This window comes from Pelodiscus sinensis, chromosome 7 (genome assembly GCF_052426305.1).
Source record: "Pelodiscus sinensis isolate ZL-2025 chromosome 7, ASM5242630v1, whole genome shotgun sequence".
NCBI lineage: Eukaryota > Metazoa > Chordata > Testudines > Trionychidae > Pelodiscus > Pelodiscus sinensis.
This window is the reverse complement of record NC_143058.1, coordinates 11,151,707-11,169,053: the sequence shown is the minus strand read 5'-3', so window position 1 is coordinate 11,169,053 and position 17,347 is coordinate 11,151,707. Positions and strand designations below refer to the sequence as shown.

Below are 17,347 nucleotides of genomic sequence, written 5' to 3'. Positions count from 1 at the left end.
AGATGGTTAAATGCCTTTCATCCCATACAAAGTGTGAGCCCACCTTAAAAGGTTGAGGAGGAGTTATTTGTAGACCCAGGGGTACTAGTATTTTTTGCAAGCCAAAGTGGGTTGGAGTTCAATAAAGAATCCTAAACTCTTCAGGCTTCATAGGCTGTCTACTCAGCAATTAAACCCCTTCAGCTGGCCTGTCGGCTGACTCAGGCTTGTGGGGCTCAGACTGCAGGGTTATAAAGCTTCATTGTGAATGCTCATCATCGGGTCCCAGAATCCAGGCTCCAGCCCCAGCCATCTACACCAGGGATGTTAACAATTGTTTAATATGGTCACCGTGTATCTGCTGAAAATCTTAGTATGGTTACAGGGTTGCACGTGCTGCGGACTCCGCAGTGTGTAAAGCTATGCGGAGCCTTCAGTGAAGCATTCCTGGGAGGGGAGCCTGGGTCCTGGGGAGGCAGCGTCTCTGTGGCAGTGAAGCCACCTCTCTGGGGGCAGAGAGGGCAACCCTTGCCCACCCGGCTCCTGGGGAGGAGGCTTTGCTGCCCTGCCGCAGGGAAGGCATCTCCACGGATGTTGTGTGAGTGTAACCGACACCATTAACTGATAAGCATCAGCTTATTTGTTAAACGATTATTCAGATACACTCTTAACATCCCGAAGCTGCACTGCAGTTTTGTAGCCCCACAGCCCAGCTGACGAGGGCCGGCTGCAGGGGTTTTCACTGCAGTGTAGACAAACCCCTTTTCTCAGCTGAGCAAGAGGTTCTCAAAACAATCTGCCATGGGCTAAACATTCTTTCAAGCCACCCCCTGTCGAAAGCGAGGCCTTTGCTGTTAAATGTGATAAACTGAGTGTTTTCTTTGTAGCACAGGTTGTTGGAAATGATTCCTTTTAGCATTTAATAAGATGCTGCCCAGCCTGCCACATCTTTGTATTCCACATCAAAACTATGGGATTCTTTACTACAGCCATTGAAAGTAGGTTATTCTCAGCTCCTTTTGTACAGATCGCAAAGGTGAGAAGTGCAAGGAAGCAACGTATAAAACTAAGTGAAAGTACAGATATAATAGTCTGGGTGTGCATTGCATGTGAGATGGGGAATCGTTGTTGCATACTAGTCTTAGACTGAGGTCTCCTAGGTGGAAGTGCTGCTTTTCAAGGCACATACTTGTGCTCTAAAAATTGAGACACAGGTGTGGGTGTTAGTGTCCTTGAAAAAATCCTAATAATAAGGATGTACTGTACCCAGCACAATAAAGTAGGTACTTTGAGACTTGATCAAGATGAAGTGGAAATTCAATCACATTTACAGAACTGAATGAGATGAGAACGGCAGCACCTTTACTTTTCTGTTTTAGATCCTTCAGTGCTCTAGGAGCTGATCCTGCAAAAGGACTGAACGCATATTGGCTCTTTATGAAATCAGTGGGAATTGTGGACACTCACCACATCACAGAATTGGACCTATATTCAGTAGTTTGAGCTCTGAGCAGATCAGTTAACATAGGCATAATGAGTTTCAAATAGATGTTCTCAAAGCTAGATAGCACAGTGCACAGGGGACATGTAAGTACCACCATGAGTAAGTGGAAAGATAGGCTTGTATTTATGAATATATGTTTTAGAAAGCACGGGGAAACAATCAACAGCCCGTGTTATCAATTCATTTGGCAGCAATGAGACAAGGTTCAATGATAACATGGTTCATGATGAGTCAAAGTGTCAAGCGTTTGCCATTAACAACGTATCATTTTTTAGATTCTAAGTTCAAGGGGAGAGGTACCGTGTCTGTCTCTCTGTTTGTATAGCACTGGAACAATGAGATCTCAATCCCGATCAGGCTGTTGAGTTGAAAATAACACTTTTATAGAACCATTTTTTCCCCTTCTTTCGCCTCGAAAGAATAAGGAACAAATGCAATTGAACGTGGGTCAGTTTATTGTATTGATTGTTGCTTGCAGACCCTCTGCAGTTGTTGCCAAACATGAGGTTGTGGGAGCCCCATACCAGGTGATTAGGGCAGAATGCACTAGATGCTTGGAGAATTATCATCTCCTTGTCCATGCAGGCCCCCTTCTGACCCAGATCAGACTGTCTTTGCAGGAGCAGAACAGGGCAATGATCAGGATTTACTGTAGTGAGTAGGGTTTGCCTTGCACACAACAGTAAGGCCCTGCATTCACTGAAAAATACAGGATCTGGACCATAAAATCAACTACTGATAGAATCATAGAGCCATAGGGCTGGAAGAGCTGTCAGGAGGCCATCGAGTCCAGATTGTTCTTTGTGCCCTGACGCTGCCTTAACCCCATAGACAACCCAGGGTCAGGTGAGTTTCTCTGTGAAACACGGACATTCTGGTAACAATGGGATTATCAGCAGCCACATTTGGTATGAATGAGGCCATGAGACCCTTTGTACATTCCCCCAAACGATTTCCATGTGAAAAGCTCTTCAAGTAAACTTATGCCCTAAAAAGGAAAAACCCACCAAGTATTACAGTGATCATTTCGGGAGCAAAGAGAGGATCCAAGAGCTCATTAAAATCAGAGTCTGAGTGTGTGTAGCTGCCCACTTGAGGGAGTGCAGATGATGTGGTTCTGTGGTTTCCTATGGCTGCAGCTGAACACTCAGTTCAAGGTTTCCAACTGCAGCGGGTATTTCACACACATATCAAGTTTCGTCCAGGGAACATTTGATGCCTGGTGCCATACACACAAATGACGAGCTCTGAAATAATTTCCTTTTTCTCTTTGCAACATGCTATTATTTTAATGAGGTTCAGAGAGCGGGGTGGTTATGTCCAGTTTTGGTCTGGAAACCAAAGACCAAGGGTTATGGCTCTCAACCTCCCAAAGAATTTTTCCGATTGCTCTGAACTTGTGACCAACTTGAGAGGGCAAGGACTTATTCCAAGGACATCCCTGTCTAATTAGTAGTCTGCGTGGCTAGCCAAACTATCAAAGTGCAGTACAGCCTGTCTAAAGTACTATGGATGAGCAGCCCTTTGTGTGTGTTTGAATAATTTCTAGGGAATTGTGAATTTTGCACTCTTGGAACCAAGTTATGTCACTGGATACAGGCACATAATTCCCTGAGACAGCCTTCTTTTTCTGCTTCTCTTTTCAGATTGGTCCGGGAGGTGACAGGAGTCAACGTAAACATGAGGGTTGGGATCCACAGCGGAAGAGTTCACTGTGGAGTGTTGGGCCTCAGGAAGTGGCAGTTTGATGTGTGGTCAAATGACGTCACACTAGCCAATCACATGGAAGCTGGAGGTAAAGCAGGGTAAGTTATTGCTTCACCAAAGTCATTGCATGTGACAGTTTTGCTTTTGACCTGCAGGAGGATTTTGGTGAGTTTGTCTGTCATGGCAGGAGTGTGGTGCGGAATTTTGAATTTGGGCTCTCACTGGCTGGTTTATTTCCTCTTAGTCCTGCACTTCTGTCCACAATAGGTCTGCAATCACCCATGGCGGGCACAGCTTATATGCAAAGAATGGAATTCATCCTCTTTGTAATTCCAATAAAATTGATGAAGTGACACCTGGGATTAATGTCTCTGTGTGATCCCTATCATAGTGGGTCACATTTACGCGAGAACATCCTAGATATCACCTGGTCACCATCCTTCCATCAGCGATCCAAATAAATGTCCATTTTGATACCTTAAGGACCAATGGAAGACCAGCTCTCGGGCATAGCTTCCACATGAAATTATTATTTTGTATGTGCTTCCACATTTACGCTCCTCTAGGAGGGAAAAGTAGAAAACAGAGGTCATTTTCCTGCTGGCATACCTCTGCGAGTCACCTGGGTACTATCATGGTTAATGTGGCATGGAAAGCTAGGTACAACAGAGTTTACATGTCATATGTCTTTGTAGACCCGTGTCTGCCTAATGAACCCCACAAATTGCCTTTTGTCTCTTTCAAGGCGAATCCACATTACCAAAGCGACCTTGAATTATCTGAATGGAGACTACGAGGTGGAGCTGGGTTTTGGAGGAGAACGCAATGCTTACCTCAAGGAGCATAGCATAGAAACCTTCCTCATTGTACGCTGCAGTCAAAAGCGGGTAAGGAAAAACAAACTGATGTTATGTCTTAGGCTGGTGGCCACCTTCTAGCACCTCAAAACAGCCTGACAGTCAAGTTTTTCTAGCCAGTAGAGGATTTCCCCTGTGCCAGATAGTCCTCTAGTGCCAGATGCCCTGGGTAACAACTTATGATACTTTCCCTTCTGGCCTCAAGCACAAGTGTGTCTAATGGAGAAAAGGCATGGCCTTTTGTAACTCTTCTCACCCTGTTCCTGCACCAGTTTGGCTCCAGAAAAGAGTCTGGCCTTAGTCCTTTTTTAACCTTTTGTGAGATTATTTTGTAACGGAGTTTTATGCTGGTGGAAGCTGGCAAAGTTCTCTGTTATACCCGAGGCCAGTAGTTTTGAAACTTCACATCATCCTGGGTCATGGAATGTCAGGCACCAGGTCTTGTTGCTGCAGGGTGATCGGGTGACCAGCGGGGGTGCGAAAGCAGGCTACCTGTCTGCGTTGGCATTGCACTTCAGAAGCAGCTGGCAGCAGGCCCACGCTGGCTCCTAGTTGTGGGGGAGAGAACACACATGGCTTCACACACTGTCCCGAATCCAAGCACTAATGCCGCACTCCCATTGGCTGGGAATGTGCTGCTGGCTGTTTCTGGAGCACTGTATGGTCTGCGGTTCCAGGAGAGGCAGGCAGCCTGCTTTAGCACCTCTGCTGACCAGGAGCTGCTCTCCTTCCCTAGCCCTGCCAGCCCTGACCCTCCTCCCAGAACCAGAGCCCTCTCCTACACTTCAAAACTGTAATCCTCAACCCCACCCCAGAGCCCACACTCTTGTCAAATTATATTGGGTCACGAGCATCAAGTATTTTCTTCAACTGGGTCATGAGAAAAATAGTTTGAAAACCACTGCCCTGGGCCAGAGACTTTATCGGCTGCAGTGGAGGAAGCTGCCCACCAGTGTGCCTCACACAGGAGCTAAAGGGACCCCTGGAATTAGTGAGAATGCTTCACTTCCTGGGGCATTGTTCCTCAGTATATCTGCTGGTTCTGCCAGCCAGGTTCTCCTTTAGGGCCGGCTGGGATGTTGGATGCCTGTCCTTGTGGAACGGGACTGAAAACACCAGTTCATGTCCCATAAGTCATTTGAACAAGCAGCACAAGGTAACAGCTTTCAGTCACTATTGACTTGAGTTGCCATAGGCTCCAGTCACTGGTTCTGCTGCGTGTCTCCTCCAACAGGAAGTGGGCTGTGTTGCAACTAGTTTCTATAACCAGTGTATGTCCAGATTATGACAGATGTTAAGACCACAAAGAACCACCTTAATCATCTAATCTCACCTGCTGCATCACATCAGCCAAGATATTTCACCCAGGGTTTTGTTTGTCAAGCTCCAAGCACCATTGGACGCTATGCTGTCCAAAGTTCTTACCCGTTTGTAGGGATGGGCTTGGATTAAAACCTAGCTTTTGAATGACTCTGCGTCTGAGACTAATCAGAACTCTACTCTAGATTTGAACCTCCCTAAGCATCTGAAAAATTATAAACTGGATCTAACTGTTTATTTTGCAGCTTTCTCCATGTTCATAATGGCACAAACCAAAACCCAGTTTTAGAACAACCCCAAACTTTGAAACATCCATTCTAACTCACAGAGGAAAGATGGTCTTATGGTTAAAGTACAGGACTGTTAGTTAGCACTTCTGGGATCTATTCCCAGCTCTGCCTTAGCCTTACTGACTTACCTTGAAGAAATCACTTGATCTATTTATGCCTCAGTTTCTCTTTCTATAACATGGGCAGTATGAGGTTAAACACATTGTTGGTGACTTACTTCAGTAACATGACAAATGACTGCTATGCACGCTACAAAATTAGCTTGAGATCATTATTTGCTCTTGTTTCCCTTCTTGAGAGAATGTAAGCCTCAAATCTCCTTAATGCAAAAAAAGTAAGAAATCCATTATCACCCTCTAAGGAGAGAAGCTCATATTTTGGTATCTGTCTACCCAAGAGAGAAACCTCATTAATGATTGTCAGTCTTCAGAAGATGATTAGCATTTGCAGGTCTGCCTGTGAGTGGGCACCTTGAGCCACTTCACACACTTTTGGAGAGAGCCTGTCCAGGGGAGGGGCGGTATATTGATTTGTTACATCAGGAGAACACATTCACTAGGTTCCTGTGAAGATCTGAAGATCTCTCTTGGGACATGAGGAATGTTGGAACTTGACAGTATGTCGCAGTGATACTTGACAAGGTGGTTGCAGTGGAGACTTCAGTATAATTTTCAAATGGGCGTGATCCGACGCACTCTCCATGTCTGTCTCATTACTCAGCAAAAACTGTATTATGGTGCACTGGGTTGAGTTGCTGGTTCTCCAGAAGACTTCCTGTGGGTCTTGGGAGAAGCCGTTTATCCTCTCTCTGCCTCATTCCCTCATGGGTGTGATATTTCATTTCTTTTTCCCTTTTCCTGCCTGATCTGTTGGCCTGTGTGCTCTCTTACAATGTGGTGCTACCACTTGCAATATCCATGTGGTTTGGAGAGTTAGTATAGCTAAAGTAGGCACAAAGAAGTTACTTTTCTAAAGGTCACAATGATTAATGTCTGGGTATGTCTACACTGCAGGGCTTAACTCGAAATAAGCTACACAAATTGAGCATTGTCAATTGTGAATCTTACTTTGAAATAACTTATTTCGAAATAGAGCACTCTTCCTCCGACTTCCCTTACTCCTCGTGTAATGAGGGTTACAGGAAACGGAGTCAAAAGTCCTCCAGCTTGATAGTATTTTGACACTGTTTTGAAATAACTGCCTGCTGTGTAGACGCGGACTAAGTTATTTTAGAATAGTTATTTTGAAATAGTGTTGCAGTGTAGACATGAGGGGAAGAAACGTGAGGGGTCCTGAATTTGAGGCCTCACAATTCCAGCTTCCTTACTCTGACTTTTATAGTTCATGTATTTGTTCTTAAAGCCCTGTGCTTGCATCTATTTGAATCTTTTAAAGCTCTCTGCCCAAATTTAAATACACATTTTAATAGACTAAAAAGTTATCAGACTGTAAAAGCATGTTCCCTTTTCCCCACATCCATCCTGCTTAATATTTTGCTAGAAGTAAAGATGTACAAGGTTCCAGTGTTTTACTTTTGCTTCCATTCCTTCTATTTTTAGCTACTTTCTTGTGTATGATTTATTTTGTGAGGTTTTTATTGGAGTCTGTTCCAATGAGCTCCATAAAATATTAGTCTACCTTAGTAACGGGTTCCTGTGAGTCGTGTCTGGGTTCCTGTTAGTCACACAAAGTATATGGAGGTCTCACAGCAAAACTGAGTATGTATCTCTTTGGCTGTGTCTACACTGCAGCGCTATTTTGGGGTACCGGAGGTATCCCGAAATAGCTATTCTGTGTCTTATGAGCGTGCCTGTTATTTCGAAAGATAACAGGCTCGCTACTCTGACGTCCCTGTAAACCTCATTCCATAAGGAGTAATAAATAAGCTATTTCAAAATTGACTCGAAATAAGCTTTGCAATTTGCATAGCTCAAATTGCGTATCTTATTTCGAGCTATGAGTACAGTGTAGACACACCCTTTGTGGCCTAGGTTAGCGATGTACTACATACGGTCTAAAGATGTAGATCGTCTGTTTTTCCTCCTCTGCTTCTCTCACCCTCCGCTTCTCTCCCCCGCCAAACTTCTCTCACCCTCCACTGCTTCAATAACATACCTCACTGCTGATTGTCAGGCTCCTTTTGCAGTGAGAGAGTCAGTCCGTTTAAATCCTTGGCCTTTCTACCAAGGATTATTTGGTGAACAAAACTTCATTGATTTCTACACGGTGGTGAATCCCTTCAATACCCAACTGGAGTAGCCCAGGACCGCTGCACCTTGTAGCCCAGGACCGCTGTCAGCTGCACTGTAGGTGGATATAGGGCAGAGCGAGCGGGACGGCTGTCCCGGGCCCTGCCCCGGACCCCGCACTTCAATAGGCCCTGCTCACGCGCTACTATCTGTTGGCTGTGGCCGTGGCGCATGTGTGAAATTGTGCTGCCCCGGGCTCTGCACTTCAATAGGCCCCGTGCCCTGAGCCCCGCAAAACTCTCATCTGCCTCTTCATACCAAGATAGTATTGTAGCTTTGTCCATCTCAAGTAGCTGGTTGGCATGAGAGATTGCTGTGTCTGCGATAGGTTCCAACAGATGGCATTGGTCCTTTTAGCAATGGAGGTCAGCTGTCAGCCGAAGCAAGATCATTTACATCCACATCAGGCTTTGCAAGTCTTATTTATTCTTTCCTGAAAGCTATTTTAATTGTGGTTATAAATGAGAGAGCTATTTTCATTTTAAGCATCTTCTAGCTTTTTGGAACTATGATCTTGGAGCTGATATTTTGCATGCTTAGTCTCCGTGTTTTAGAAATCTTGAATTTAAACAGAACTCACCTTTTCATGTTCAGATAAAATCAGTCAGTGGGAATACAAGCATCTGACATCAGTGGAAGTGCCCTCCTTACCCCAGTGATTAATTTGACCTAGCCTTTATGCAATCAATCACAGTCCTGGGGGAGGTTACTATTATTTTTATGCCAAAAAGCCTGACTGAATGCAACTTTATTGCTAGTGCAAAATAGTCAGGGAATTCACAGTAGTGAGGCCAGAATTTCAGATAAGTATGGTGCACACTTGTGCTCCTAATTTACATAGAGTTGTCATGACTGCACTTTCAAATCCATCCAGTTAGCCATTTTGATGAACAATTTCTCAGGATACGTGGGCACACCTCAATTGTCTGAATAACTGGCCTATAACTCCCACAAACACTGTAACTCAGCATTGTCAGGAGTATAGTTATGGCATAAAATTAATGGCATACACTGTGATACCAAACTCCACTTACTGTTGCTGTGATGAATCATAACTTTGAATTTCCTGCTGTTTTGTCTATTTTTATTAACAGCCTTTAAATGAATTCTTTGCATCAACATAGTTTTCTGTTGCACTGAAATAGGAGGAATGTATATAATACTTTTTGTCATCTAGTGACCTGTGTATATATCCTCCTCTGAAAATATTTAATTAAAAAGATGCTACAAACTTGAATTTTTTTATATTGACTTAAAATAATCTAGTTTCTGATTATTAAGTTTCTGATTACTCTTCAAATAAGACTCACAGAACTGAACTGTCTTTTGTCTTTCCTTCTTAATGCTTATGAAGATCTTTTACTAGCAATGGGTACAGGCAGACCCAAGAATTTCAACACCAAACCTGTTCAGACCCAACCCCATCTCTTCCCTCTCCGTACACATACCTGCCTCCTGTGTCTTTAGTTTCACTAGTAGCTTTGCTGGTGCTGGTAAATGCTACCTTGCAGAACTTATGGGGAAACGTGTGCTGGAGTCCCTGCCCCCCCCCCCCCCCCCGATGCCTCAGTTAAGTACAAGAGTTATGGTGTTGTGCTATTATCCTTTTCTCAAATTGGGGGATGCAAAGAAATAGCCAAAGGGACCCAGACAATGGTATTCTCCAAAGTTTCCACTTTCATTTGAAAACAAAATAAGTCAACCAGTAAACCAACCAACACAACCACCCTCCAGCTCCTAAGGTTTTGAAGAAAGCATTCAATACATACAGCAGGCATAACAAATGCAGAGTTGTCTGCCAGAGTTTGTAGGCAGCCTGAAACAATAGCTTCTAAGTGTGATCCTTCCCATTTATTCCAACAGATTGTGAATAATCTTCAGATGTGAAGGGTGATACTTTAAACGGCAAGTTGCTAACAATGTCATAGCTCCTCAAAGCATGTGAGAAGCACAAGGGTTTACAGTATCTCAACCTTAATTACAGCAGACGTGCTGCTCTGCTATAACTAAGATTTATACAAGCATTTCCCAAAGTGGATTGGGAGGCACAAAGGACAACCAAGGTGTGTGTGGAAGATGTATACATAAACTTGTCAGGCTCTAATGACATACAGTAGGGGTGCAGGTAGTTTCATTTTTCTGAATGGTGGGCATCAGCTTGGAAGTTTGGAAAACACTATGCTAAGGAAAGAAGATAGGAACTGAATGTGATCATCAAGTAGAGAGGGAGAATGCTGACCGTCCACAAAGTGCTGCCGAATGCACAAAGTAGACAAACCAAAAAAAAAAGAGAGAGGCTGCATCTATACTACAAAGCTCTTCCGCAAGAGGAAATGCAAATGGAACGCTCATTTGCATGTGGCGCTCTCATTTGCATTTCCTCTTCTGATCCCTTTTGCACAAGAGGCTTTTGAGAAAGAATGGCTCTTGCGCAAAAGGGTTTTTTGTGCAAAAAGGAGCCTTCTACACAGCTCTTTTTTGCACAAAAACCTCTTGCGCAAAAGGGATTTGAAGAGGAAATGCAAATGAAGGTGTGACATATGCAAATGAAATGCTCATTTGCATTGCCTCTTGCGAAAGAGGCTTCTAGTATAGACGCAGCTGGGGGGGGGGGCATTTATTTTTCTCACTGAGTTATCAGAAATGTGGATGTTTCCTGTAATAATACCAGGTACAACATTTTCAGACAGAAATGCTGATGATGGCCTCTTAAGCCTAAAATGGCTTCATGAGCTCTGGTCATGGCTATTGGAAAACAGCTGTCATTCTTCTCTAAATAATGTCCTAGAACTCCATCCAGCTGACCAAACAAAATGACGGTTTTAATGTTGTGGATGTGACTCTAATAAAATATCTTAGAATGAATGAGATTTGTTGCAACTGAGCGGATGTCCATTCACGTAGATTTCCTGCTCTGATGGAATTGGCCATATCTGATTGTCAGAAATACAGTTCACATACCAATAGAACAGCAAGTTAATACAAGGAGCTGAGTTAACAATGCCTTTGACTGCCAGAACTGCCTCACTGGTAAGATCTCAAAAATATCTACTGTAGATACAGCCATAGAGTAAAGGTGTTTGATGGTTTGGTAAGAATTTCTCAGCTATTTCTGTGGTTTTCCCATAGTGTTACTGTAGCTCTGTGTGTGGGAAATGGTGATGAGAATTCAATAAATCCTCTGGGGAGAAGATTTATGGTCTCTGCAAGCTCATGTTTGAAAGTTCCCACAGCAGTTTCTGGAGTTTATCCATGTTAAATTTGAAAAGCTCATTGCTGTCTGAAAATTTTGGCACTCCTAGTCTTACAGGTAACACCTAAATATTAGCAGAACTGAAAGGCATTGGCAACATTATTTTTCTTAATATTTTCTTAGTGTTTTTATGCCTCAGTGTCATTTTGGGACAGAACCATCCTTACCCATACATAGAATATGCCATTGCGTAGGGCCCCTGAAAATTTGGGCATCACTAGGTGTTAATGTCCACCCCCCTGCCTTTTCCTATCCCTGTTCTGTGGCTCTTTCTCCAGAGAGGAGCTAGTTAATCTGCCCAACCTATTAGCAGAATATTGAACCTGTAAAAAGAGCCGATCAAGTTGTAATGAAGGCATTTAACAGGCATTTCCTAATCCCAGGATAAAGTGTCAGTTTCTGAAGTTATTGTGTTAGTCTATAGGAGCTTAGTTTAAAATTTGTTTTAAAATATTTAATTAGTGTGCTGCTAAAGATTGTAAAATCACATCTCTAAAAAAATCACATGCGCACGCGCACACACACACACACACATATACACACCCTGCCATTGGGCATAGAGGCACCAGTTTAATGTACTGCCTGGAGCCCAATAAATCCTAAGAACTGTCCTGTTCTGGGGTACAACCTAGACCGGTAAGGAATTACTACCACTCTGGCCTGCAACTTGGGGTCCCTCATAAAACTTTGCTGCTCTAGCTCCTAACCGGGGCTATGCACAACAACCAAGCAGCATGCAGGTCACACCCTGAGTGACTGTGTGTAGTTGCAGTCCTAATCCAGCAGCTCTGACCCCAACAGCCTGCCAGCAACACACCAGCCACTCTCTAGCTTCTGGCAACCTTGGAAATACTCGCAATCTTGAATTATCCCCCAAACGTGTGTTCTGCACTGTCCGGCCCTCTGCTGGACTGCAGATATTTATAGGTCTCTTGTCTTGTACAGGATTAATAGCCAGTGGCTTGCTACTTTAATTGGCGTTACCAAACAGTTCCGTGTAGACACAACATTGGGAGCTCAGGGCAGGAGGCGGGGGGCATGGGGATTCGGGGTTGGGAGGTGAGGAAGGACACAGAGAAGGGGGCTGGGAGTGTGAGGGAATGCAGGAGTCAGAACGGGGTGGGGGACTCAGGGCAAAGGGTAGGGGTGCAGGAGTCATGGCAGGGTGATCTGTTCTGGTTAGCTGGCAACTGCTCCCTAGAAGTGGCAAGAAGTGGCTGATCTCTGGGAGCAATGGGGGCTGCACTGGCCAGCCAGGGCAGGGCTGGCCCCCTATGGTCATTCTGGGGTATACATGTCCCCCATGCTTGCTTATCCCCCTGTGATCATTTGTGAGTATAATTACCACACCCCTCCCTTTCCATTTGAAGAGAAACAGTCACATTCCACTCACATCAAATTGTCCTGGCACAACCAGACCCTGAATGTGCTTCAAGTTAGGATAAGAGGAAGCTGCCTACCAAATTTGGTAGTCCTACTATTTAGGAGGATTTCTTGAACAAGCGAACTCAGACAGATGCACAGTCTTTCTCCAAAATGTAATAGATTGAGGTAAACACGTTTCTTTGTTTAGAATAGACCTATTCCTGCCTAGTCGGCGGGCATGATTTTGAACATATGTTACCAACATCATACAAAGGGAATTCATAACTTTACCTGTAATGTTGCTACATGCATTTCCCTGTGATATTGATGACTAGTGAGTTCTTAGTTTACCTCACAAGGTACATTTTGTACAAAGATTATTATACTAGTGTGTAGAGTGTGAATACAGGTTGTATAGTTAGTTAGCAAGGAAGCAACTGGCTAACTCAAGTGAAAACAATGACCCTTATAAACATCTACAAAAGAGTAGAAAAAACATGATTGTTAAAGCTATTTTGGTGCTGCTGCATTCAGCATCATGATACCTAATTTAGGCATAAAATGCCATTTTTCAAAAGGGACTTAAGCACTTGGGAAACTGAATTCTATAGACAGTTAATGGACTTTAGAGTCAAGTACCTAAATCCTTTTTGAAAATTAAGGTTTAGGCTCCTTTATCTGTTGTGCATTGTGACACTGAATGTGGAAGTTCCTAAATATCTTTCACATATGGGCTTTAATATTTTTTTAAATGAAATTGCAGTATGCTTGTAAACCATGCTCAATGAGAAAACTGGTTTAAAAGTAGCGCATTTAAAAATCAAGTTAAGGTTCTTTTAAATAAATGTCACAACTAACAGACAAGTCCATATGAATAAGACGTTTGAGTATTCTGTTTTATTCATGCAAGCAAAATTTCATCATTGGAGGCTTAGACTGAAATACACTGCCCCACACTGTGTTTTATGTGGTGGTAAAAGCTACAGAATGCATGTTTCAAAATCCTACCTATATCATTTTAAGGTGGAAGAAATGCAACAGTTCTTCACGTCGCTTTGATGATTTATATGGCCTGTGATCTCATGGTTATAAATGACCTCAGTGGTGTGTGTTTACCACAGTTTGTCCTGGCCTTGCCCCAGCCCAGAACTGTTAATAAACATTGTACCTTTTGCATGAGGTATTCTGTTCCCTTCAAATTAATCACACAATTGACATAATGTAAATTTAATATATGACAGTCACTTGGCCCTAGTCAGAAACAAATGTGGTTTACTGATTGGCTAAGACATTTTAGTTTATCTGCTTGGATTTCTGGAATTAAGTCTTTGCTTAAATTGTATCTGACTTTCCTAAGACTAACGTCATACTTCACCATTGGGGAAATGTGCTTCACCATTGGGCAAAACCTGCTACCGTCTGTAGAAGATATACACAGCAGGTGTATATGATACCATCTCATGTTTTGTTAGTCTATAAAGTGCTCCCAGACTAATTGTTGTTTTTTCAGTTTACCTGTTCAGACTAACTCGGCTACCCCCTAAAGCTTCTGTTGACGTAAAGGCATTTGTAATGTAATCAGATAGGTTTGCTTTTATAGGTTTCCAGACTAGATTTACTGGCTAGCTTCTTCTCCCCCCCCCCCACCTTTTTTGATTGCCACTGGTTGAAAGTCCTAGCTAAGCTGCAATAAAATGTAGAGATCATGTCACTTTTATTATTCAGAGCAGTAAATATTTGGTTGTGGATCCCTAATCTATTCTTTCTGCCAGTGTTTTTCTGGCCTGAGAGGATATATACAGATCTGTCACTGTGAAAAAGGTTGCATGTAGAGTATCACAAATGATTGTTGAGATTTAAAAGTAAAAGTTCTGTGGCTTTAAAAAAAACAATAGTCATTTCTTATGTGTATATTTTTAGAAACATTTAAAACATAGCTCTCTTGGAAGTTAGCCAGAGTTTCCATAATGCTTGCTAACATGAAGCTCGTGGCACAAAATGTTCACAGTTCCACCTCTTATCGATTAAACAAAGCTGGTTTGGTGCCGGTGAGAAGCAGGAGCAACAGTCATGGGGTTCATATCCCCACCTGTGACCTTTCTATTGCTTCAACAGCTTGTGGTAACATGTGGCTTCTTCTACTAAGTTTTGCTATGGAGCTGAAAGTTGTTTGGGTGTTGCCCCTAGGACATTGTGCCAATATGCCAGCAGCACCCTCAAGATCCAGAAATTGGTAATGTGATAGCTAGAACCCTTGCGGCAGGAGCATCTCCAGGTTGTTAGTGCCCAATGGCTATTAAGATGCCAATTACAAACCCTCTGCCACAGTTGGCACCTTTTGTTGGCATTCCCCGCAAAATCAAAGGGGCAGGAGGGCTGAACTAGATCCCTGAATGAAGAACCCGCAGTCTATTGGATGGCACTATCAGTGTAAATTTATCTTTCCTGTGAGTAATGAGGGCTGTAGTCCCCTTCGCTCTGTCTAGCACCTTTCCCCAGCACTAAATTTACAGAGACTTTTTTTAATTAAAAAAAAAAGCATGACAGTATAAAACATGATAGTTAACTCTACGGTTGCCATGGAAATAACATTGTGAGAATGTGACAGGTCCAAGTATATGGTGAATGCCTTGGAAACCATGGTGACTGCTCGTGACAGGAGAATCTATATGAAGAATACATGGATTAACCTGACTTGAGCTGAGCAGGCCTCTGCCATTTTGAAAAAAATTGTGGCTTTTTGTTTTATAAAACTGTTTTGTTGTCTCAGCAATTCTTGACTTGGAAACCTAAGATATGCAACTATAATTACGTGAGTCTGCTCTGGTCCTTGTGTTTAGCCAGATCCAGGAAACCTAAGAAAAGTGACCTCACAAACTAATAAAAAGATACATTTTTCAAATGCTCATTGCAATAGAACCCCTGAATTTTGCAAGAGACAGCGATTCCTTAGAACAGGTCTAGACCTGGAATGTCGGCTTAAGGTACACAACTCCAGCTAGGTAAAAAACATAGCTAGATTTGACATATCTTAAGCCGATTTTGATGTCATCTTCACAGTGCAAGGCCAATGGGAGCAAATGCTCTCATCAGTTTTCCTTTCTTCTTAGGACTGCGAGGAGTACAGGGCGTCCCCACTAGACGTCACTCTGGTATCATCAGTTCCACACTAACGTCATTGACGCTTGTAGGAACTGTTGCATTATAAGTCCTCCCATTCCCCGCTCTTCCGTCATGCAAAAATAAAAGATCAATTCATGCAAATGAAAGTTAGCTGCAGGAAAAAAAATTCATTGCTTTACATCAGTTCACTATACGTCCGCGTTTTTTTGGAATGTATTTTGGATGTATAGCGGGGATGCCCTGTACCAGTGCTGACTAGGGGTGCCCTCAGCATTCAATTTAGCGGGTCTTTTCTAGACTCACTAAATCGAACGCCAGAAGATCAATCTCTGGCACAGCAAGTAGAGATGTGGCCTTACTAATTACATGGTAACATGATTAGGACTACAACAGTGTTGTCTGTTGTTAAGTCAGCCCTATAAGATCACAGAGTCCCTAGCAAGTGTTCTATTGAAATCCTTGACTAAATGAAAACTGTAGGATTGGTCTTGTACAAAACAGAGGCTGACAAGGGGAGGACAGAGAAAATCTTACATTGGTAAAGCAGTGCTTGTCATTAGCTAGAAAGCACCCTTGAAATGATTCGCAATATTATTACGTCACTGCATAACACCCTGCACTTCTGTTTTTATTGGTGATAGGCCTGAATTTAAGGCCCTGGGTTCAAACACAGCCAACCTTTGCAGCAGTCTTGAATCAGATCCAAATTTCGTATTTCTCTCTCACCGCCAAATACCCCTGAGCTTTGGGAGCATTTCAAAAATAAAATAAAATGTGCAGTTTTTAAGTATTCTTCCCCCTCCTTTGTGAAACTTCTCCATTGTACAAGAAGGCAGGGTCAGAGCAAGTATTGAAACCTGGCTCCTAGTCCTTTACGCTGGTCAGCTCTTTGCCTTTGTCCTCTAAATTGCAGGCCCATTGATTCTTGGGCTTTGTCTACACATTAAAATTTAAAGCCCTGCTGTGTTTCTCCCAGCACTCTAGGTAAACCATCTCCACGAGAGAAGTAGCTCTGTCCACGTTGGCACCTTACAGTGTTATGTCTTGCTGTGCAGGGAGGGGGAGAGGGTTTCACTCCCCTAAACGGGAAAGTAACAGCTCAGTAACTTTCAAGTGTAGACAACTCCTTGTTCTCCATAGAACCTTAACACAGTATCTCCACTCAGATAGGCACCAAATTTTGTTGCCTTTGAAAATTTGTCCCAGTATACTTGTCTGTGATGCTTGGAAGGACAGGAAATAGAGCAATAAAGAAATGATCAGGTGAATGCTCCTTATTTCTATTGAAGTGCATGATTAACAGGTTAATGCAGAGGCATAAATGGAGGTATCTGGGGAGTGACTGCCATGTAAAACGTTTCTATACGGGTTCTGCAGGTCTCTTATATTTATGTTTGTTTGGCTTTTTTAGAAAGATGAGAAAGCGACAATAGCCAAGATGAACAGACAGCGCACCAATTCGATTGGCCATAACCCTTCACACTGGGGTGTGGATCGCCCCTTTTACAACCATCTGGGCACTCACCAGGTCTCCAAGGAAATGAAGAGAATGGTAAAGACGTTTTTGCTTTATGGAATATCTGTTGTTATTGTTTACTATTTATAGAGCACCATGGGCTGCGAAGGGCACGTTGCAGTAAAACAAGGAATGGACCCTGCCTCGAGGTATTTACAGTCAGAGGCCTGATCTACACTACATG

The 17,347-nt window shown here is 43.0% G+C and overlaps 1 protein-coding gene across 2 annotated transcripts in view; it reads left to right on the top strand.

The window, feature by feature from the left end:
- Positions 1-17,347, top strand: part of ADCY5 (adenylate cyclase 5) — a 330,673-nt gene that overhangs the window by 234,084 nt on the left and 79,242 nt on the right. For both annotated transcript variants that reach the window (XR_012905123.2, XM_025178780.3), the window contains exons 6-8: positions 3,130-3,288; positions 3,936-4,077; positions 17,059-17,199. Coding sequence is in view for 1 of the 2 variants with exons in the window: in XM_025178780.3 (XP_025034565.3) it covers positions 3,130-3,288; positions 3,936-4,077; positions 17,059-17,199 (442 nt within the window). In the remaining variant the exon portion in view is untranslated. The remainder of the gene's footprint in view (positions 1-3,129; positions 3,289-3,935; positions 4,078-17,058; positions 17,200-17,347) is intronic.